Below are 24,535 nucleotides of genomic sequence, written 5' to 3' on the forward strand. Positions count from 1 at the left end.
GAACGCGAATGAAATGAAAACTTGACACTGATGAGCTGAAGGGTTTGAAAAAAATCAAATTAACAAGAAATATAGAGACACAAAGCAGTGTAGAAGGTTACTCGAAAAGAAGCATCAGAACCCGTTGAGATGGTTTGGTTTTGTGGAGAGAATGGGGAGAGTGCCTTACTATTTCAGACATACAGCTTGCTTCAAAAAGATGGCGATTGGCGTAGTGTTTAGCTGGAAATTGCTTTCAAGTTTTAAGTGAACAAGAAAAAATGTAAACATCCCATATATTACATTTCAGAACTGCTCTCAATGCTCAGCAAACATGAGAGGAGGACATGCAAGCACATAGCTACACGTATATACATACCTCCTACACATACAAACACATACGGACACGAGCGATACGCGGTATTAACGTATATACATACATTTGAATTACATAAACCCGAACGCATATAAAACGCCACCCGAGTTCCGGGCTGCGGTATATAAATCATAATTGATGGTGAGAGCGCATACTGATGAATACTCTCATTCAAAACCTCAACGCCGAATTTGCTATTCAACGATACAATGAATGTGTCGCTGATACGGTTACTAACCCCCGAAATCAGGAGGCCGCTCCAGTGTCGGTGGGAATTTATACCGATTTTTCTTTCCCTACATTTATCATTATTACTATTGTTTTGGCAGAAGCTGCAGATTTTTTAATGCAGAATTCGTTACCGACCTTTTTGTTGAACGTTCCATAAGAGACAATGGTAATGTCATGTTGGAACCCAAGGCATCTTTTCTCAACTAAGCAAAGAATTGGATACCGGATAATCGGCCGATTGTAAGGGGTTACGTCCAGTCTGGAAAAGGGAATGGGGCTGGCAGCCCCATCCTAAAATACTAGCTGAGATTGGAAGGGAATTGGAATATGAGATTTAAGGAATCTTTCCTAGATAGTGACACCCACGAATTTTAACCCGGTATGTATCCATCTTTGCGGCGTGTTTAGTACAAGCCCGATGGGGATGACCGTAAAAACATAAACAAAAGACTGTATATATCATAAAGATAATGACCCCCAAGAAATATTAGTCCTAGATAACGACCCCCGAACTTTGTTGGGGGTCACTATCTAGGAAAGATCCAATTTGGGACTTGATGTCAAGCGCTGGGACCTATAAGGTCATTCACAGCTGAAAAGGAAAAGTGAGAGAAAAGGAGGTTCGAAAGGTGTAACAGGAGGAAAACCTCGCAGTTGCACCACGAAGCAATAGTTAGAAGAGGGTGGCAAGTAAGAGGGAAGAAAGGTAATATGAACGGAGGTACAGTAAAAAGGAGAGACTGGAAGGTTAACCCATTCTTAATGGGATAAAGATGACGCAAAAAACGACAGTCAACTAAAAAAGTAAATATGTCTTGTTAAAAACAGATGCGAGTTTACACATTCATCTCTTAACAGGAATGTCTGAATTTAAGACAGAATCTCTTAGTTTTTCCAGAGAGAATGGTCGTCTTAATATTCCTTTCTAATCTTGAAGAAATCCAGAAGTGTTATTTCTACTCCAGGCATATATGAGAAATGTTCTACTTATATTCCTACAATATAATTACTGTCCTAATGCTATTCTTCTTCCATTTTAATATATTTTACCTATTTTTGTTTTTTTTTTTTGATAAGTGTTATCTCTTCTTTCTGTATTTCCCTTTACTTCCTCTTACTTCTCTAATTTAATTCTTTCTTGAATCTCAAGTCATGGGCTTGTTCCATATGAATAGGGTTCACCTACTGAATAATAATAATAATAATAATAATAATAATAATAATAATAATAATAATAATGTGAGACAAAATGGAGAACCTTTTAGAAGCCTTCATTTCACTCAGTACTCATTAAGATTCATTACAGTCATATTGAAAAGTTCAAGAAAAAATGATGAGTATGAATCTGGCAACCGAGAATTTATACGTTAAGAAAATAAGTTAAAAAAGACAGGGAAACAAACTATGACGGTAATTATACGGACATAAAAATCTGAATTGTCTCTTAAACACTGATGAACAGAATGAACGGAACAGAATATATATTTTAGGCCAAAGACCAAGCGCTTGAACTTAAAGAGGTCTCTCAGAGTCAGAACGGAAGATAACAGTAGAAATGTTTGAAAGGTTCAACAGGGTTCGCAGTTGCAGTATGAATCAAATGTTAGAAGAGGGTGGAAAGTAAGATGGAGGAAAGATAATATGAACGGAGGTCCAGTAAAAGGAATGAAAGGGGTTGCAGCTAGGGGCCGAAGGAAAGGACGCTGCAAAGTACCTGAAGTAATGCCTACAGTGCACCGCATGAGGTGCGCTGAGGGCGCTACCCCTCCACGGGGATTGATACTTGAAAATGGACGGGGTATATAAACAAGGCAAAGAGGAGAAATTATAACCACAATCTCACTCCTGGGTGAAGAATAAATGCTCAAATTCTCATTTTGTTAAAATTAAAAATTCATCTCAAATCTGGTGGAATGGTTTTGCAGCTCCATACTTTATGCAGTTATTACAATAAAAAAAAAAACTAAAATCTACATATGTTACTATATATAAATATATATTTATATATATATATATATATATATATATATATATATATATATATATATATATATATATATATATATATATATATATATGTATGTATATAAATACATGTATTATATACTGTAAATATGGGTATGTAAAACTGTCATATAAAATAAAAAGAAATTTATTTATATAAAATCGTTTGAAACTAATTTTAAGATATAAAATCAAATTTTTCAACCAACAAAGATAAAACCAAAATTTCCACCAACATAGCAGCGTTTGGACAGAATTACAAACAAAAACATAAACCCTTCATCTGACAGAACAATAAAATTTAAATTAATAAAATTAGTAATAAATATAAAAATATAAAATGAAATATAAAAATATGAAAATTAAATCAATGGAGATAATGACAACTCAATAAATTATACCAGCATGTATATAAATTTACATATCTATTTGGCAAGCTGAATTAAACCTTATATTCTTTTTACAGAAAAAAAAACTTTTTTTTCTCTCTCTCTCTCATTTCCTCAACTCGTTTTTCTCGTGAAGGAACTTCGTTAGGAAAGCTTCCGGCCCACACACGCACACGCCGCTGGAGCTGGTGTCACCGATCGCCAGGTTTCCAGGGATCTTCGAGTATTATTTCTGAGTATTTGTTGTCATACTTGAATCAACTAACCAACACTGGAGCCAAAAATGAAGTCACTGACCCCCCACCCCCCATTGCTTTTTTGGCAGTCGTCTGATCGAGCACAATTGACAAATTTCGCATCGATAGGCCTACTGTGTCCAAAGCTTGCTTGCGTGGTCGCGTAGCACTGGCTTCAGTAATTAGAGATGACTTAAAGATTTATCTTAAGCATTGTTTTGTTGTAGCCACCACGGCGTACAGCGCTGACAAACTGGAATCTCGTTTTTCTGGTCGGCAATTTCATACAAGGAGGAATAGAACAAAACCCAGTCGTCCAGGCGAAATATATATATATATATATATATATATATATATATATATATATATATATATATATATATATATACATATATATATATATATCGTAGAATCAAATTTCGCTAGCCTGTGATTTTTCTGACAAACACAAAGGGTCGCCCCCTAGATACACATCCGCCCCAACTGGGAAACATAAATCGTAAGACGATCGTGACAGCTGAAAGAACCGACCTTGTTTGGCGCAGGGCAAAGATTGCACACGCGAATAAAAAGAAAAAAAGAGGTGAAGTATTTTACCGGTCGCTCATCATAAAAATTGACTTTTAGGGTAACAATATCTACGAAATATTGAGAATGGCTGCATACACACACACGGAGAGAATAACAATGAATTTAGAAACAAATATGAATAAGTGAAAACATAAACATGATTAAGTGACAACTATACAATCAGGAATGAATAACATCAAAATCCGAGTGGTGCTTGTTTATCCTCCCCCGAGTGACAGTAGGGGAGACATGACACAGCCACCCTCCCCCTCCAAACCTGTAGGTCCGCCCAGGGTGGGGGCAGGGTAGGTAGGTGAATGGGAGGGTAGGGGAGACATTCACCTTCCTCCTGCAAATCTGTTTGTCCGCTGGGCAGGGCCCTGGTGGGAGGGAGGGGAGACAGCAAAGTTTGTAGGCAGGTGAAGGTAGGGATGGGTGGGTAGGGAGACATCCACTCTCCTCCTGCAAGTCTGTTTGTCCGCCCCGGGTGGGGGCGGGGTAGTAGGTGAACGAGAGGGTAGGGGAGACATCCACTCTACTCCTGAAAATCTGTTTGTCCGCCCCGGGTGTGGACGGCGTAGGTAGGTGAATGGAGCCGGGAGGGAAGGGAGACATCCACCCTCCTCCTGCAAACCTGTTTGTCCGGCCCGGGTGGGGGCCGGTGTAGAGGTAGGGGAACCGGAGGGTAGGGGATACAGCGTAGCGCGCGCAAACAAGCTCGTAATTCAACAATAAACATCAAAAACAGTTCTCGGTGCAATGAAAAATGACAAAATACAACTGCATTATATATCAACCAACTAAATGCTCTTCAAATAAGTCATCCTCGCATGCTACCGAAACAGCAAAAAACCACCCTCTGGTTCCAAATGCTTTAGTGGATTAAGGGGAGAGTGAAATGAATTAGTGGCAATTCCAGAGAAATATGGGCAGCGTAAATATGTGATACAAAAAGACTGACGATGTACGAGAAGTGGAAGCAATAACGAAAGGAAAGCAGTTTATGATTTAAAAACCTTGTCGGTCGGCGAAGCGTTGTGGAAACTGGAAAATGGCTGGACTGACTGGACGTGAAGCATGGCTGAGACTGCAATCACACTAGAGACGGCTAAACAAGTTAGAGAGAGAGAGAGAGAGAGAGAGAGAGAGAGAGAGAGAGAGAGAGAGAGAGAGAGAGACATAATCAAACAAGTCCTACAACCCGAGATAGAGGAAGTGAAATGAATAAATTCTGACCTACAAAGAGAGAGAGAGAGAGAGAGAGAAGAGGTATTTTGGTTTTATTTATCAGGTTTCATAATAGTCATAGTCAGAGAGAGAGAGAGAGAGAGAGAGAGAGAGAGAATGGTTTTTTAGTTATCTGGTCTTATAATGGTCATAGTCACTAGGAGTCAATAGAGAGAGAGAGAGAGAGAGAGAGAGAGAGAGAATGGTATTTTGCTACCTGGTCTCATAATAGCAATAGTCACTAGGAGAGAGAGAGAGAGAGAGAGAGAGAGAGAGAGAGAGAGAGAGAGAGAGAGAGAGAGAGAGAGAATGGTTTTTAGTTATCTGGTCTCATAATAGTCATAGTCACTAGGAGAGAAGAGAGAGAGATGAGAGAGAGAGAGGAGAGAATAGCAAGAGTCAGAGAGAGAGAGAGAGAGAGAAAACTGTTTTTAGTTATCTGGTCTTATAACAGCAACAGTCACTGAAAGAAAGAGAGAGAGAGAGAGAGAGAGAGAGAGAGAGAGAGAGGTGGATGGCATTACTGAAATGGACTTGAAAGCAATTGAAAGCTTTAAATGAACTGCAAAATGGCCTCCTGGAGAGTAATGTCCAACGAAATTGCCGGGTGAAAGGGCACCTTCATAAATTCTGCGACCGCAGTGAGGAACACCTTGGAAAGGAGTCACCTAAAAACGAATTGAAGGACTAAATACTGCTATAAAATGTTCAGTCCGGTCCGCTGGTACAGTGGTTAGTGTCGTGACATGCCAATCAGACGTCGCGGTAGGTTCGCGTCTCCCCCCGGACGATGAAAAATCACTGGCTCTGTATCTTGATCAGTTACCGCTGCAGCGTGGGTGGGGTCTGCTAAGGTGGGAGGTTGAAACCTACATTGTTTGGAAGCTTAAAGAATTTCAAGTCAGTGGCCCCTTTGGTGTGCTTGTTTCATGTGAATAGGTTTCATCAACTGAAATAATAATAATAATAATAATAATAATAATAATAATAATAATAATAATAATAATAATAATAATAATAACTTAGATTATAAATCCTGCGTCGATTTCCGTAAGGCAGGTCACTCTGACAAATGTCGATTTCCAATGGTGCACAGCTATGCATGACTGCCAACCTCCTTTCCTTTTTTATTTGTTCAGTTGGAAATCCTCATGGATGGTCAACAGTCTATAAAACCCAAGAAGGACCCTAAGGGAAACAGCCTGCAGAGAGAGAGAGAGAGAGAGAGAGAGAGAGAGAGAGAGAGAGAGAGAGAGAGAGAAGTTATAGGAAAAGGTGATAAATAAATAAAATATGGATGGAATAGAAACTAAAACCTTTGTGATGGCCAGACTCCCAAGATTGACAGAAATTTCTTCAATGGTTTACAGGGATTTGCGTTGACAGTCTGACAGGCGCAATAAATGACACTGACAGTCTGACAGGCGCAATAACTGACAGTCTGCCAGGCGCAATAACTGACACTGATACTCTGCCAGGCGCAATAATTGACACTGACAGTCTGACAGGCGCAATAACTAACACTGACAGTCAAGACAGGCGCTGCCATACGATAACAGTCTGACAGACGACAATAACTGACACTGTCTGACAGGCGCTATAATGACAGTCTGCCAACTGACACTGCCAGGCGCTGTCAAGACAGGCACTGACAGTCTACTGACAGTCTAACTGACAGTCTGACAGGGGCAATAACTGACACTGACAGTCTAACAGGCGCCGTAACTGACACTGACAGTCTGACAGGCGCAATAACTGACACTGACAGTCTGACAGGCGCAATAACTGACACTGACAGTCTGACAGGCGCTATAATAACTGACACTGACAGGCGCTATAATAACTGACACTGATAATCTGCCAGGCGTAATAACTGACACTGACAGTCTGTTAGGAGCAGGCGCGTAATAACCGAATTGACAGTTCGTTAACTGGCACTGACAGTCTGACAGGCGACAGCCAGACAGGCGCTATAATAACTGACAGACCAAACGGACGATCTCCAGGCGCTAATAACTGACAGACCAAACGGACGATCTCCCTTAAGCACACACACGACGGTCTGCCTTTGTACCAAGTTTGAGTGAATTATCTTGAGCCGTGTAGGAAGAGTTGCGACACACAGGTAAGCGTGACAGACACACTTACAGACGGCCAGACTGACAGACAGACACCCTGGCAGCCTTTAACAAATAATAATAATGAAATACATTTCAGTCAGCTCACGAGAACGCAGCGCCCCCCCCCCCGCCCACAACAAAGGGAAACATTGCTTTGTCTGTCCACTTAAGACGAAAGCAAGGAATCGAAATACAAATTAAACCCCGGGGGACTCAGACCGAGTTCATGTGGAATTGGATAGTGGGGGGCGTGGGGAGGGGTTGGGGGGGTGATTTGAAGAGTGGGTTTGGAAGGAGGCAAGGGGTTTTGGAGACGGGATGTGGGCGGGGGTTTGGAGATAGGAAGTGGGTGGGGGCATTCGTTTAAACTTTCATCGTCCACATTAACCCGCCCATTACCCCCGCCCCCTCCGCTTTCTCTGCCTTCAGACCAATCGATTGGACGGCGGGGAGAGAGAGAGAGAGAGAGAGAGAGAGAGAGAGAGAGAGAGAGAGAGAGAGAGAGAGAGAGAGAGAGAGAGAGAGAGAGATAAGAAAAGGCAATGATGAATTCCGCATTTACGGTATAAATATATATATAATATATATATATATATATATATATATATATATATATATATATATATATATATATATATATATATATATATATATATATATACCCTAGGTCACTAGACAAAACTTAAAATAAAGCTCACTAAAATTTGACCATGGAAAATAAATTACCCAGAAGGAAACTTGATTAATAAATTAAGCCCAAATTACCAGGATTGTAAAATTTCACAACTGCATATTTTGCATTACTTGCATTGCCAATGTGGTTATGCATCGCATTCCCCAACGCAAAAAAGGACCGTGTTATAATGGTCCTTGAATGCACAGGCTAACAGAAATGATTGGGAATCTGAGCAAATCTCAAGGTTACCAACTGATCAGCCAATCAAATGACTTCTCTCAAGTAAATGTGCCACGCTGTCGAACTTCTCAGTTCCAGAGGTCCTTTATTCCTCCTCACACGTTGGACTGTGGAACAGCCTCCCTTCTAAGAATGTCGTCTAATTGGAATTTCAGAATGCAACGCATTACTATCCTTGCATTTTAATAAATTCTTATTTATGTATTAATTTATTGATTTTTTTTTATAATATGGAGATCTCTAATTTTTGATTTTTCCCTTTAATTTCTCTTAATTCTTCCTAATGAACACCTTAATATTCTTTTGAAGCTTGAATTTCAAGTCAATGGCCCTTTGGTGGGCTTGTTCTATATGAATAGGGTTCATCTTCTGAATAATAATAATAATAATAATAATAATAATAATAATAATAATAATAATAATAATAATAATAATAATAATAATAATAATAACTCCTAGAGAACAATATTTGGGACGCAATTTTGTATTGCTGTCGTCGGCGACTCATTTTATCAAATGTCTGCTTGCGAACACCATTTATTTACTGATTAAAATTTTCTAATAAGTTCAATAAGTACATGATCATTATATCCAGCAAAAATCCTAAATTTTTTAACAGATTACTTTTGGCTGAAGTTCACTAAAACAGTTTTCTCAAGATAATGACAATTTGTATTGTTTTGTCGATAAACACGATTCCTTACACGAAAGCGAAAATGGTTTGGGCCATCGTAGATTACTAACCTCTTGAAGAAAGTGTAGATATCAGTCTCAGTATCTTTAGGAATATCATATACATTCGACTAACTCTGACGCATAATTATTTTTTTTTAAATCTATATTCGTCTATACTTCGATGCTTTTTCAATTTCAAGCTTAAAGTCAGTTATTTACCTCTGCCCTTCTATATCAAGTTGTGCCTCGTAAAATTGATTCCACTAACTCAAGCACTCGCTCACTTTGTATTTACTGTTGACACAGCCAAGAGTTTTCAACAGCAAATTGCGATCAAACTGTAAGAGGAGTTTCACAATATCCTTACGATCTACTTTACGAAATAGCTTCATCAAGAACATTTTTATTTTTTGCTATATTACGACATTTCTTGAAACATCCCTAAGGGTAGCAATTTCATAAACCGCGTGTTTGAAGGACATCCAGAAACTATTTTTTTTTTTATTATATGCTTAAAATATCACTCACTTAATTTAAAGTAGAGGACATAATAAAGAATGCGCCGAAGCTTCTTCGGCGCAATCGAGTTTTCTGTACAGCCGCTACAGCATAATATAATCAAGGCCACCGCAAACAGCTCTATCTTTCGGTGGTCTCGGTATAATCCTGTAGGAACGCGGCCCATGAAACTTTAACCACGGCTCGGTGGTGGCCTATCCTATATAGTTGCCAGAAGCACGATTAAGGCTAACTTTAACCTTAAATAAAATAAAAACTACCAAGGCTGGAGGGCTGCAATTTGGTATGTTTGATGACTTGAGGGTGGATGATCAACATACCAATTTGCAGCCCTCTAGCCTCAGGAGTTTTTAGATCTGAGGGCGGACAGAAAAAGCTTGCGGACAGAATAATGTGCGGACGGACGGACAATGCCGGCACAACAGTTTTCTTTTACAGAAAACTAAACAGGGCTAATTCCTGCGACAAGGAGATTCACTGAGATAAACACAGTAAATAAAAAAAAACTTTCATAACTTTTTGCAAGTGCAGATACAAATAAAACTTGCAAACACATTCCATAAAACTTGACGACAGCGTATTTTCAATTAATAGTTACGAGAGAACAAGCGTTATATAGCACAATAACACTTTCTTAGATTTATCGAGTGACAGTATACCAGCCGATGCAAAATATACATATATATATATATATATATATATATATATATATATATATATATATATATATATATATATATATACATATATATATATATATATATATATATATATATATATATATATATATATATATATATATATATATATATATATATATATAAGCAATAAACGTACGAAAAGATGGCCGGCTATTTCCGCGTCATTTCTAAACTCGCGAATGGACCCAGACTGTTGACACAATTAAAGAAATTACAGGAAAAACCAAAACGAAAAACTACTGTCCAAACAACAAGCAATTAACCTTTTGCAATTCTATTGATTACTTGTGTATTTGCTGATGAATCCCCACGGCCCTTTTGGGCGATTAACCTTGCAAAATATGCAATTGCAGCCACAGCGGTGCAAGCATCCATTCACGGAGAAGTTGGCTGTCATGATAAATGCCTATTCGGCAAATTGTATTTCATGAATGATGACAATCTATTAATCATCATCTTTAAGAATATAATAGATGATATAATTTAGGCCAAAGGCCAAGCGCTGGGACCTAAGGGGTCATTCAGCGCTGAAAGGGCAATTGACAGTAAAGGTTTGAAATGTGTACCAGGAGACAGAAGGAAGAGAATATGAACGGAGGTACAGTAAAAGGAGTAAAAGGGGTTGCAGCAGGAGGCCGAAGGAACGTTGCAGAGAACCTTAAGCAATGCCTACAGTGCACCCCATACGGGGAATGCCATAATAACGATGCGTCAATCACTTTCTCCACCAGTTTGCAGATCTGATCATGAGAGCAATTTCCTTGATTTATCCATCCACTTTTCCACCTTTCCACTCATTAACATTATGCTACCAAATAAATCATTAGAATTACGGTAAAGAAGCCGCGTTCTTACAAACATACATGTCGAACCATTGCAAACGTCAAGAAATAGCAAATTCTGAGGACACTTACCAGAGACTGCGCAAGACCTGATCTCTGAGTAGACAATTAACATCTGGAGTGTTTGTTGCTTACTAAACTTCCCTCGTCTATTTCTTGAGTCTCGACGAAGTTATATCCAGTAACAACAATGGCTTGCAATAATCAAACAAAAGACTGTATTCGGCTAAATTTGCTCAGTGGTATGTTGCGCCTCCTCAAAGTTAATATCCATCTCTATAAACAAGTTCAGATTGAATTTGGATTAATCAAGGTTTCCACGCCTTCATAAAATATGTACAATGCAATTAAACACTCCATCTAATCTTGTTGACGATTTCACAGTAAGTATATTATACAGAGAGAGAGAGAGAGAGAGAGAGAGAGAGAGAGAGAGAGAGAGAGAGAGAGAGAGAGAGAGAGAGAGTCTAGTGGTTATGAGTCTTCCTCATTATCGAAAAGGCCCAGGTTGGATTTGGGGGGGAGGGGAGCAATGTAGGAAGGTTCCACTCAAACCGACCCCCTCTGCTGACATATAAACACTGAATTATGTACCTGATAGATAACAGACTGTGGTAAATCACAAGGCGACTTTCATTACAAATGTAAATGTGCTTGCATGCACTTGATATGCTTGTGAATGTTTAAGGGAGCGTATGCATGAACCGGAAAATGCATGCAAATATAAAAGGATAATATCTAATAGATAAAATAGAATATAGAATTTAGGCCAAAGACCAAATTCAGGGACCTATGAGGTCATCCAGCACTGAAATGAAAATTTCCAGCTGAAAGGTTTGAAAGGTGTAACAGGAGGAAAACCTCAAAGCAGTTGCACTATGAAACAATCGTTAGGAGAGGGTTAAGGAAAGTCAGATGGAAGTAAAAGAATATGAACGAAGCTACAGTAAAAGGAATGAAAGGAACTGCAGCTAGGGGGGGCCGAAGGGACCCTTCAAAGAACCTAAAGTGATGCCTGATAGATAAGAAATAAAACTGTAATTATAAATGACTATGGATGCAACTAATACTTTTTATTTTCACTTTCTTCCACAGCGCTACAGCAACGAGGGCGTTTTAGTGTTGGCATGTTCCAAGGATTGCGTCGAGAGTCGTGAGTATTCCTGGATCTACTAAACTCTGCAATTTCTTTCTCTTTGCATCTATCTGATCTTTATATATATATATATATATATATATATATATATATATATATATATATATATATATATATATATATATACTTAATAGAGAGATCTGGAAGTAAGATATATATATAAATGTGTATATCCTTCTATATATACAGTACATTATGGGACGCGGATCCGTTTCCCGCTACCGGACATCACAATAGCTTCAAATTTCTTGCACCTGGATCCAATGGCCCTGTAGTGACAAGCGTATCCAAAAAGCGCGAAGAATTCGAGAAGTTAAGAGGGCATTGTGGCTATTACAATTACATACGCGTCTGGTAAAAAGTGACCAGCAGATTATAAGGTTAAATGTATATGTATACCGTATATCTTACTTCCAGATTCTGCAATTTGCTCTTTCTCACAAAAACATACTACTACGCGAATACAAAGATAATATTATTACCATTACAAATGCAGATAAATGCTTATGGAACAAGCCAAAGGGAATGACCCTGCATGGCAAGATTTTACAGAAAAGAACACCATGTCAAAAAACAAAAAAAAAAAATAGGATAAACACGATGAAACGATAAAAATGGATATCAAACACTTATTAATGTGAATAAATAACATCAATAAAATAGACGTAACTGATGTAACTGAGAGGGCGTGCAATAAACAATTGAAAGGGACAGTTGGCCTGACTTGTAGCCCTATAAAGCGGTTACTTTTTGGGAAGTTTCATGCACAGGCGGTTCATCCTTGATCAGCAGATTCAGGATGAGTGTTGCAACAAAAGGCACCTTGTCTTTTCTTTTTTGCCTCCAAATATCAAAGGAATTAGGTCCCAAAAATATGAAAAAAAGTCTCAAATATTCAAACAAGTAAAAGATGGTTTGTTGAAGTTCATTACTCAAAGAAAAGCACCTTGTCTTTTCTTTGTGCCTCCAGAAATTAAGGGAAAATGGTTCCAAAAATATGAATAATCCATAATAACAAAATCCGAGTGGGGGCAGGGCAGGTATGGGATGGGAGGGTACAGGAGACATGACACATATCCACCCTCCTCCTGCAAATCATGTTTGTCAGCCTGGTTGGGGCAGGGATAGGTAGGGGATCAGGAGGGTAGGGGAGACATGACACATCCACCCTCCTCCTGCAAACCTGTTTGTTCGCCCCGGGTGGGGGCGGGATAGGTAGGGGATCAGGAGGGTACAGGGACAAACATTAAGTATGCAAACCTTTGTTTTGGGGCCCAGACCACTGAGCTGATTAACTCCTCTTTATAGCAGGTGACATGACATGACGGGCAGCGCCGGATTCCAGCGCAGCGTAGCGCGCGCAATCAAACTCGCCTCAAATATTCAGCAAGTAAAGGACGGTTTGTTGGAGATCTCTCAAACACGGGAGACCAAACCCACGACTGAGGAGGTCCTTGGAACAACTAAATCATCAGCTGACACATGACAAGATAAACATCAGCGAACTCGAGCGCACACTCCAATCAATTATCATTTTATTATCATTACTCAGAAGATGAACCCAATTCACATATGGAACAAGCCCACCACTGACCTGGAATTCAAGCTTCCAAAGAATATGACGTTCATTAGGAAGGAAGAGAAGGTACAGGGAAATACAGAAAGAAGAAATCTCGCTTATTAAAAAAGAAACGAAAAATAAATCAATAAATTAAATCAAGGAAAACATAACTGAAACGATGGGGACATTCCCTCCCTCCCTCCCTCCCAATGAAACGTAACATAATGAAAAGTGCCTTCATTTCCCGGAAGGTCTTCGCTTTCCAGGGAAAATGCTAATGCAGTAATGACACACGATAAATGGAAACCTCCATCAGTAAGGTGGTACAACATGCCACTGGCTGGAAGACTCCCCACTGGAAAGAAAGTGACTTGATGGAAATGGAATGACGAATCAATAAGAGCAAAATTATTATTATTATTATTATTATTATTATTATTATTATTATTAATACAGGTTTTGTTAAACAAAATGGGCAGTTTCAACAGCATTTATTTTATGTAGTAAACGCTCAATTCGTCTTATCAATTGCTTTTCTTGCGCTGGAATGGTTGCAAGCAATTGTCCGATATTCATATCCGGTGATTTAGTAATGCGTAGGAGGTAGTTCCCGTTTACTATATAAAATAAATGCTGTTGAAACTGCCATTCTGATTAACAAAACCTGTATTAAAGAAGGTCTTTTTCCTAATATTATTATTATTATTATTATTATTATTATTATTATTATTTAGTAGATGAAACCTATTCATGTGGAACAAGTCCACCAAAGGGGCCATTGACTTGAAATTCAAGCTTCCAAATAATATGGTTTTCATTAGGAAGAAGTAAGAAGAAGTAAGGAAGAGATAACACTTATCAAAAAGAAAAAACCTATTAAATAGATAAATAGATGAAAAATATTAAAATGCAAGAAGAAATAGTATTAGGGGTAGTTTAAAAGAAAGAAGCATGAACTTTACCTCATGACAGATGGAAATGTTTACTGAAATGTCAGTTAACGAGTGTTGCAAAAATAACACAAAAAATCTAAAAAAAGAACAATGTTGAAATACACAATTCATATTTAACACTGAAGCTACGAGATTGCAACAGCAAGGCGTCTGAATGACAGAATGCTAGATAAAAAAAAAAGATAATGGTATATTCCCTTGCGAGAACAAAAGAAAAAATGACGATGCGACTCATTTTATATTCGCAATGTTTAAACCCTTCTTACAGTGTCATATCTAAGAATTTTATCTCTAGATTCCAGAGCCTGGCAAGCTTTCAGAAGACACTACTCAGACAGAGCGCAAGAACAAAGAACCTAAAATAATCTTATGACTCATCTTTCCATTATTGTGGATGCAAGATGACTAATGTACAGGACAATGAATCCAACAAAGATTTGTATTCAAGCGCTGCTAAAAACAAGTGAAGTCTGCTTAGAGATAAGAGCCCCAGTAGCATCCAAAATTATGCGATGGGAAAAAAAGTGAATCAGATATGGACAGCACAGACATCGTTTTTTTTTTTTTTTTAAGTCCATTTCTGTCTGCTAACAAAATCATGGAACTAAATATGTATGATAAGGCTGATTGCTACTTAGTGCAGAATCTGAGAAAAAGGAAAAATAGAGTTATTGATGTGTTTGTGTTTGGTTTTCAGGACGAAGTAACTTTTCTCTGAGAGAGAGAGAGAGAGAGAGAGAGAGAGAGAGAGAGAGAGCGATCACGAGGAAAATGACAAGGGGAGAGAGTAAAAAACGGAAGGAAAATATAAGACTTTAAAATAAAGAAAGGATAAATGTATATAATTCATGCGAAAACAAGTAAAAAATGCGCCGAAGGAATCGAGTTTTCTGTACAGCGTATAAACAAGGCCACCGAAAATATATCTATCTTTCGGTGGTTTCGGTATAATGCTGTATGAGCCCCGGCCCATGAAACCTTAACCACGGCCCGGTGGTGGCCTGTCCTATATCGTTGCCAGACGCACGGTTATGGTTAACCTTAACCTTAAATAAAATAAAAACTACTAGAGCTAGAGAGCTGCAATTTGGTGTGTTTGATGACTGGAGGGTGGATGATCAACATACCAATTTGCAGCCCTCTAGCCTCAGTAGTTTTTCAGATCTGGGAGCCGACAGATAAAGTGCGGACGGACAGACAAAGCCGGCAAAATAGTTTTCTGTGCCGACACTGCGACCGAAGTCATTTAACTCCCTGTCGAAAAATCAAGAGGAAGAGGCGACGGGGAATGAGATGAGTGATGTGAAATATCATTATTCAAATTAATACGAAAATGTATGAGGGATAATAGATAAGAAAATAAGATATATAGGTAACTACAAATACTGAACCAGACGGATTCTTGTTACAGTTCTCAGTAAACGTTCTGTTCTGTACATTCTAGCCTGAAGAGTTTCTGATCAGTTATTGAACTTAGGAGGGAAAAAGTGTTTAATTATTTATTATTATTATTATTCAGAAGATGTAGAACCCTATTCAAATGGAACGAGACCACCACAGGGGAAAGTGACTGTTAGCAACCGATAGCAATAGGCTCACTCTAGTTTAAAAGAACATCATTTAGCCTATTCGAATAAAGGGAGACGAGCAACCTTTTTTGGCCGTGCCTCCTTTCACCATATGTCAGAATGTCATCCCACCCACCTTTTCCAGACTTGTCTGCTCAAAAGGTGCCTTCCTAATAATATGCGACAAAATACGAACACAAACACACGAGCTAAAGGAGAGAAAACCCTGCATGACCTCTCAGTACTGCGGACCGATGCCCACTGCTTGTGTGAAACTCTTAAATTCCCCCCTGGGTGAGAACGACTGGGGGTTTTCAGTGACTCTTATGACCTCTGTCTCCTTGGTACATGAACTTATTACTCTGACTGCCAGCATTTTAGAAACCATCTTCATTTGTTGTCTTCCTGCATGCAACAACTGACAGACACAGGTAACTTCTGACATCAATATGTCTTTTCTACTTTCCCTAAACAGGAAATTGACAGGCACTGAAGGAATCTACCACATTCATTAGAAAACAAGCATGAAACTCTCAGTCAAGGCCCACGAAAATCTCAGCCGCGACCCATGAAACTTTCAGCCACGGCCCGGTGGTACTGGCGTTGTTAGCCCCTATAGCAGTACCAGACGCACGATCAACCTAACTTTAACCTCAAATAAAATAAAAATTACTGAGGCTAGAGGGCTGCAATTTGCTATGTTTGATGATTGGAGGGTGGATGATCAACATACCAATTTGAAGCCCTCTAGCCTCAGTAGGTTTTAAGATCTGAGGGCGGACAGAAAAAGTGCAGACAAAAAAAGTGCGGACAGAAAAGTGCGGACGGACAGACGAATATCCATCTCAATAGTTTCATTTTACAGAAAACTAAAATTAGTAATGCATTTATTGGTCCTCAACCAGGAACAAACGAATTCTAGAGATTCAAGAGTTACCTCAAACCCAATAACTGCTCTTTCTCAGGAGACGAAAAATAGAAGAGTGGGAGTTGAATATTCCGAGGACGAAATTAAGTGAGTGGATATAGCTACAGAATGAGATGTTGTCGGAGTTATTTAATAATGATACCTTCAGCGTGTCAAGTGAGCCGTAATTCTGCCATTACGAAGGCCATAACAAGACAAGTACCCTTGTATCAAATACACCTTGGCAATATTACACCTTTTCATTTGGTTCTAACATTTCAGCAACACAGATCTAGTTACCTTATTGCTTGTTAAGTTTCGAAAAAAATGTCTTCTTACTAATTCCCTAGTCGGGGTAGCTGTTTTTAACGAGCGACGAGTCTCCTCCAGCTGTTTATACCCAGAACGGCTAACTCCATATTTGGTTTGGGCAAACATTTTACGAACGGATGCCCTTCCTGACTCTAACCCTCATTAATTATTTGGGCTTAGACTTTACAAACATAAAAAAAAAGTATAAAATGCGCCGAAGTTTCTTCGGCGCAATCGAGTTTTCTGTGCAGCCACTACAGCGTGTAATCAAGGCCACCGAAAATAGATATATTTTTCGGTGGTCTCTGTATAATGCTGTATGAATCGCGGCCCATGAAACTTTCACCACGGCCCGGTTGTGGCCTATCCTATGGCCTTGCCAGGAGCACGATCATGGCTAAATTTAATCTTAAATAAAATCAAAACTACTGAGGAGGCTAAAGAGCTGCGATTTGGTATGTTTGATGATTGGAGGGTGGATGACCAACATAGCAATTAGCAGCCCTCTAGCCTCAGTAGCTTTCAAGATCTGAGGGTGGGCAGAAAAAGTGCGGACAGACAGACAAAGCCATCTTAATAGTTTTCTTTTAGATAATACTAAAAGCTAATGAGAACGAACTGTAAGAGGTATATCAAAGCTTATTCAGGAATTTGACAAAACTAGATCACGTCACTACAATAAGACAAGTGTTTAGAATTAACTCTATAGCATCACAAACCAATAATTATGGAGAGGATAATGTATTCTATTTACATAATATAATATCAAGGAAGATAGTTCTTGTTACTCTTTACATTAAGCCTTTGAGGTAATATTTCCCAGTAACGCCTAAGATGTTCCCTTGACGAAGACTTGCATGACATAAAGTCTCACCAAGAATCAAAGCAATTTACATGCGATCTCCCAGATCATATGACACTGATATCTCCTGCTAGAGAATTTTCCCTTCATTTCTCATTTACATATGTAAAATTTCTCATCCACGAGGAGAATGAATTCACCACTTCCACTGAAGATAAGGAATTGAGGAATTCTCAGTGTCGACGCGTTTCTTTCAAATAGAATAGGACTGAGCTTATTTAATTTATGTGAGATTATGTCACTGTATTTTCTTTGTAACATTATTTTTTCAGTAGTTTCAATTATCTTAACCTTGTTTTACTCATCACATTTGTTGTAATGAACTTTGTAGGTACTTCATTTCAGCTTTTCTGAACGAGATTGTTGACTATGTGAAGAAACGTAAGACAATAATGGAATGAGATGGGATAGAGAAGTTAGGCCAAAAGTTAAATATACATTAGTGTAACAAGACCACTGAGCTGATTAACAGCTCTCCTAGGGATCGCCCGAAGGATTAGACTTATTTTACGTGGCTAAGAACCAATTGGTTACATAGCACCGGGGCCTATAGCTTATTGTGGAATCCGAACCACATTATACCGAGAAATTAATTTCTATCACCAGAAATAAATTTCTCTAATTCCTCATTGGCCGGCCGGAGAATCGAACGCGGGCCTAGCAGACTGCTAGCCGAGTACGATATCGACCTGTCCAACGAGGAACTAGTTAGGCCAAAGGCCAAGCGCTGGGACCTATGGGTCATTCAGCCGGAAACTGAGATTAAAACCTAAGGTTTTAAAGAGTAACAGGAGGAAAACCTCAAAGCGCTTGCACTATGAAACAGCTGTTAGGAGAAGATGGAAAGCAAGATGGAAGAAAGAGAATATGAACGGAGGTACAATAAAAGGAATGAAAGGGGTGCAGCTAGGGGCCGAAGAGACGTTGCAGAGAACCTTAAGTAATGCCTACAGTGCACCGCGTGAGGTGCACTGACGGCACTATCCCCCTACGGAGTATAACAATACCATGACGAATGTTTCCACTAACAAATGGTGGACTGACTCCGGAAATAAGTAAGTAAAAAATGCGACGAAGTTCTTCGGCGCAATCGAGTTTTCTGTACAGCCGCTACAGCGTCTAATCAAGGCCACGAAAACAGATCTATCTTTCGGTGGTCTCGGTATAATGCTGTATGAGCCGCGGCCTATGGAACTTTAACCACGGCCTGGTGGTGGCCTATCGTATATCGTCGCCAGAAGCACGATTATGGGCAACTTTAAAATTAAATAAAATTAAAACTACTAAGGCTAGAGAGCTGCAATTTGGTATGTCTAATGACTGGAGGGTGGATGATCAACACGCCAATTTACAGCCCTCTAGCCTCGGTAGTTTTTAAGGTCTGAGGGCGGACAGAAAAAGTGCGGACGGACAGATAAATAGCCACCTCATTAGTTTTCTTTTACAGAAAACTAAAAGCTGCCGACAGTCTAATAAACCCTAAAATTAGCAATAACCTCATCGTCCCATTTTGGTTCAGCAAACTGCTTATTCCATCCCAGAGCCTCCAGCGTTAACGCCACTTTACGACAATCCTAAGTACCGGGCTCTATCTCCGAACCAGCACACACAATAGATGAAAGTGCGGTTAACACTAGCTAGGAATGGTATGGAATATAGTTTAGGCCAAAGGCCAAGCACTGGGACCTACGAGGTCATTCAGCGTCGGAAAGGAAATTGAGAGTAGGTAAGTCTGAAATGTGTAACAGAAGGAAAACCTCAAAGCAGCTGCACTAGGAAATAATTGTTAGGAGAGGTGGATAGAAAGTTGGAAGAAAGATAATATGAACGGAGGTACGGTAAAGGGAATGAAAGGGGTTGCAGCTAGGGGCCGAGGGACGCCGCAAAGAACCTTTAAAAATGCCTACAGTGCACCCCGTGAGGTGCACAACGTTGTCCCAGTAAGGACGCTGCTACCCACACCCAACTGGGACACGCCTCATATGCAAACTGCTTCAAACTCATTTCAATATACTCTGAACAACAGAAAGTTCATATAATAGCATGCTGATTACATACGGCACACGGCGTCTATAAAAAAAATACCACACAAACACGATGTACTGCACATATTGCTTACTATGCTAATAATGTACATTTCATTATTTACGGATACATTATAGGAGAATTACCACACGCTATTATCATTTGAAAAACGCTTTATATCCACAGTGACTGATTTAAACCAGGAACAAAAACAATGAATCATTAACGATGTTTATACCGCACAAAACCACATCCCTCGTCTAACGAAATCGCCGGAACCACATTCACAATAATGGAAACTTTAGCAATGAAATTACTATAAAAGGTAACAATGACTTCTGGTTAAATAAAAGCAGTTTTAATGTGGCGACAACTTCCTTAACATTTGCTCTTTCAGATAAAACAATTGCTCTTTGCAGCGTCCCTTCTTTAGGCCCCTAGCTGCAACGTCTCTCATTTCCTTTACTGCACCTCCGTTCATATTCTCTTCCATCCACCTGACTTTCTAACCACACTAACAATTGATTCATAGTGCAACTGCGAGGTTTTCCTCCTGTTACACCTTTCAAACCTCCTTATTGCCAATTTCCTATTCAGCGCTGATTGACCTTATAGGTCCCAGCGCTTGGCTTGGCCTAAATTCTATATGTTATTCTATTCTTTATTGCCTGCTTCTTCATTTCCAACGATCCCGACGTAGGCAGAGGAGAGAGTAACCAAAAAATTTTAAAAAGGATAAAAAACTAAAAAACTGCTGTGGAATGAGGGGACAATGCGAATGTCCTGTGTAACCCCTGCAGGAGATACGAGCCTTATGTTTTCTCTATTATATCATTCTGATGATTTAAATAGCTTTCTTCCTTCACGTGAATGCAACTCCAGACAAAAGTAACTTTCTCGAATAATAATAATAATAATAATAATAATAATAATAATAATAATAATAATAATAATAATAATAATAACAGAGAAACAAATCGGATTGAAAAGGGGAATCGAACGGTTTCCCGGAAGCTTTCAGTACAGATTTATCTTTACATGTCTGTACATATACATAACTGTGGATATGTTTAGCCATTTCAAGACTCATGCTACAATAATAATAATAATAATAATAATAATAATAATAATAATAATAATAATAATAATAAGAATAAAACATTTTCAAATTCTCTCTCTCTCTCTCTCTCTCCGCGTCTAAGCTGATCCAAAACTTCCAGTCCTGCACTACAGTTAATGGAAATGTTTACAACCTTCCCTACCCTCGATTCCCCTTGGGACAGATAACAACTTTCCTTGACCTTCTCCCAAATAGATTATTGTCAATGTTCGTTAAAACTCCCAAAATATTTCTCGCTTCTGAGGAAAGCCCCGCGAATCGATCGGTGTGCTCTGGCGTTTCACAATCTCGGGTAGAAAATGAACGTGCCTTCCCGCAAACCTCATTATTCCGCAGAGGCTAATGAGGTGGATTGCACGCCCTAGTTCTTCAAAAGTTTCAGCCTCGCAGCGAGCACACCAGGGTACGTTTCTTGATCAAGAATGGAGGAATAAGAGGGACTACCAAAGTCGTAGAACTCTACCAGAGAAGACCCAGGAAACTGCAGAGTGGTGTGGCCATGTGATGAGAAGGGGTGAGACATATGTGGGGAGGGGGGTGATGCAGATGGAGGTGCTTGGTGGGAGAGAGAAATAGAGGAAGACCTAAGCGAAGATTGGGGTAAATTTGGCTAAAAGGCCGTAGGTTTCAGCAGCTTTTTTTTAAGAGGCAAACCGTCGTATTTCCTAGTGTTTCATCCCTAAGAAAGCTGCGGTTTTACGAAAGCGTGTTTCTTTTACGTACAAATTGCATGTCAAACACAAGGGTATCAAAATAAACACAAGGGTATCAAAATAAAGACTTGCTAGATACATGACATACAGAGATATTCTGACTCCAACAGAAGAGACCTGGAAATATAAATCAAGAGAAAAATAAGCAAGAACAGGCTTCCACTGCTTAGAGGAAGGGGAGAGGAGAAATGAATACATCGGGCATATGGCAAGGGGTAAGGAAAAGTTATGACGAGGAGCTTGCCAATTACTGTTAGGATGAAAAGAGAAACTCTCTCTCTCTCTCTCTCTCTCTCTCACACACACACACCTAGGCATAAAAACGATCTAACCAGTCAGTAAAAATTTATATTTAGAAAACAAATTAAATACGTTTAAAAAGAGGTGTTGTGTACTGCCAACAACCTGAGGATAATATACATGTGGAAAACCCGCTCCCACAAACATAGAATATCCGTTTTAGTTTTCTGTAAAAGAAAACTATTATGGAAATGGCTATTTCTCTGTCCGTCCGCACATTTTCTGTCCGCACTCAGATTTTAAAAACTACTGAGGCTAGAGGGTTGCAAATTGGAATGTTGATCATCCACCCTCTTATCATCAAACATACCAAATTGCAGCCCTCTAGCCTCTGCATTTTTTTTCATCTTAAGGTTAAATTTAGTCATGATCATGCGTCCGGCACCGCTATCGGTGCAAAAGACAAAGCTGAAAGTTTCATGGGCCGCGGCTGAGAGCTTCATACAGCATTATACGCTGTACAGAAAACTCGTTTCTTACACGACTTGAAAGACAAATGTTTAATTTGAAAACCCCTAAAAACTAACTAACAAAAACAGTCATCACAATGACAACGGTTCTAAAAGCGGACTGAAAGTCTCTACAGCAAAATGCTAAATAGGTTGACGAATGAAAGAGGAATAATGTAAGTCACTGGATAATTGGGAGTCACATTCATTATATAACTCTTATATAAATTTAAATATAGTTATCAAACTTAAACTAATGGTGTACAAAAATACACATTGGCAGAGAAAACAGTATGTGTTAGAGTGAGTGGTTGAAAGACATTCATAGAGTTACATTTAGGTCCATGACAAGGTTAAAATCAGCACGAACAAAAAAAAATAATAATAATAAAAAAAAACAAACATCGCGTCAATACTTCTTCTAAACATCCAAATAAAACTAACACCAAATGTAACGAACGTAAAATTTCACGCCTCACTCCTCCCCAGAAACTGCTCCAAAAATGAAAGGGGAAGAAAACTAAGATGAAAGTATTTGACCAAAAAAGAAAGAAAAAAAAAAAGAGTTAACTTTCTATTTTCACTTTTCTGTTACTTGGAATAACATTTATTCATCTCCCAGGGATTCTGTCTCGCTTTCACCCGCAAAATGGTCTTATACATATTCAAGAGTGAGAATTACCACGGCCAGGGAGAGAGAGAGAGAGAGAGAGAGAGAGAGAGAGAGAGAGAGAGAGAGAGAGAGAGAGAGAGAGAGAGCTCCTCCAGCCAACTCTTTCTCCGCCTATTTTCGAGGTAGCGTTTCAGTGTCCTTCGACCGTTGGGGGAATATCTGTCAAATTCGTTTTCTGTTCTCAACGTGCCTTCCATAGTCCTCCCACCCGTTACTTGTGGATAAATGCTGCCTAGAATTCTGTACTCGGCTCCATCTCTTTACTAGCTAACAAACTGACGTTCACGTTTTATTCATATCTAGTCTTTCCTATTACTCTTATGAATAAAAAAATTTCTTCAATTAATTTTCTAAATGAAAAAGTGTTCATCTATTACTTTTCTAACTAAAAAAAATGTTCTTCAATTAATTTTCTAAATGAAAAAAAAAAAATTTCATCAATTACTTTTCTAAATGAAAAAATGTTACTTTTCAACTAAAAAAATGTTTTCAATTAATTTTCTAAATGAAAAAAAACTTTGTCTAACTAAAAAATGTTCTTCAATTAATTTTATTAAAAAAATGTTCACCTATTACTTTCCTAACTAAAAAAATATTCTTCAATTACTTTTCTAAATGAAAAAAAAAATGTTCATCTATTACTCTTTTAAATAAAAAAAATATTCATCAATTACTTTTCTAAATATAAAAAATATCCACCTATTTCCTGCGTCTCACACACAGTGCGAGACGTCTTCCTCGTTTTGCATATTTTTCTTTCTTTCAAAAGGAATTAATCATCTACGGATTCCTTTCAAATATTCGGTTCCTTTTCTCTCCTGAAATGAACACTTCCCAAAAACTGACAGAGAGACCGACCAGCTTTTAGTGTGTCTTCCAAAAACATTTCTCTCTCGTCCTTTTGAAGAAGAACTTTGTTTCAAAAATGCGGTAAATTTTCCCTCAAGGTAATTTTTGAAAAAAGAATTTTGTCTCATAGACTACAAATTCTCCCCTTTCTTTAGATAAAGGACTCAAGAATGCAAGAAAACACTGTTTCTTTAATTGATGACACTTACCTGGTGTGAAGTAAATCACCCAGAGACTTAGTTAAGGATCACAGACAGGGTAAAGCATTCTAGATCTGACTCTCTTAGGGAAAATATTCATAA

General features: G+C 38.7%; 1 protein-coding gene across 1 annotated transcript in view; it reads left to right on the forward strand.

Annotated features, from left to right (window-relative positions):
- Positions 1-24,535, forward strand: part of LOC136853178 (uncharacterized) — a 551,704-nt gene that overhangs the window by 507,532 nt on the left and 19,637 nt on the right. The window contains exon 3 of the mRNA XM_067128514.1: positions 11,881-11,938. Within this exon, the coding sequence (XP_066984615.1) occupies positions 11,881-11,938 (58 nt within the window). The remainder of the gene's footprint in view (positions 1-11,880; positions 11,939-24,535) is intronic.

Source organism: Macrobrachium rosenbergii, chromosome 26, assembly GCF_040412425.1.
Source record: "Macrobrachium rosenbergii isolate ZJJX-2024 chromosome 26, ASM4041242v1, whole genome shotgun sequence".
Taxonomy (NCBI): domain Eukaryota; kingdom Metazoa; phylum Arthropoda; class Malacostraca; order Decapoda; family Palaemonidae; genus Macrobrachium; species Macrobrachium rosenbergii.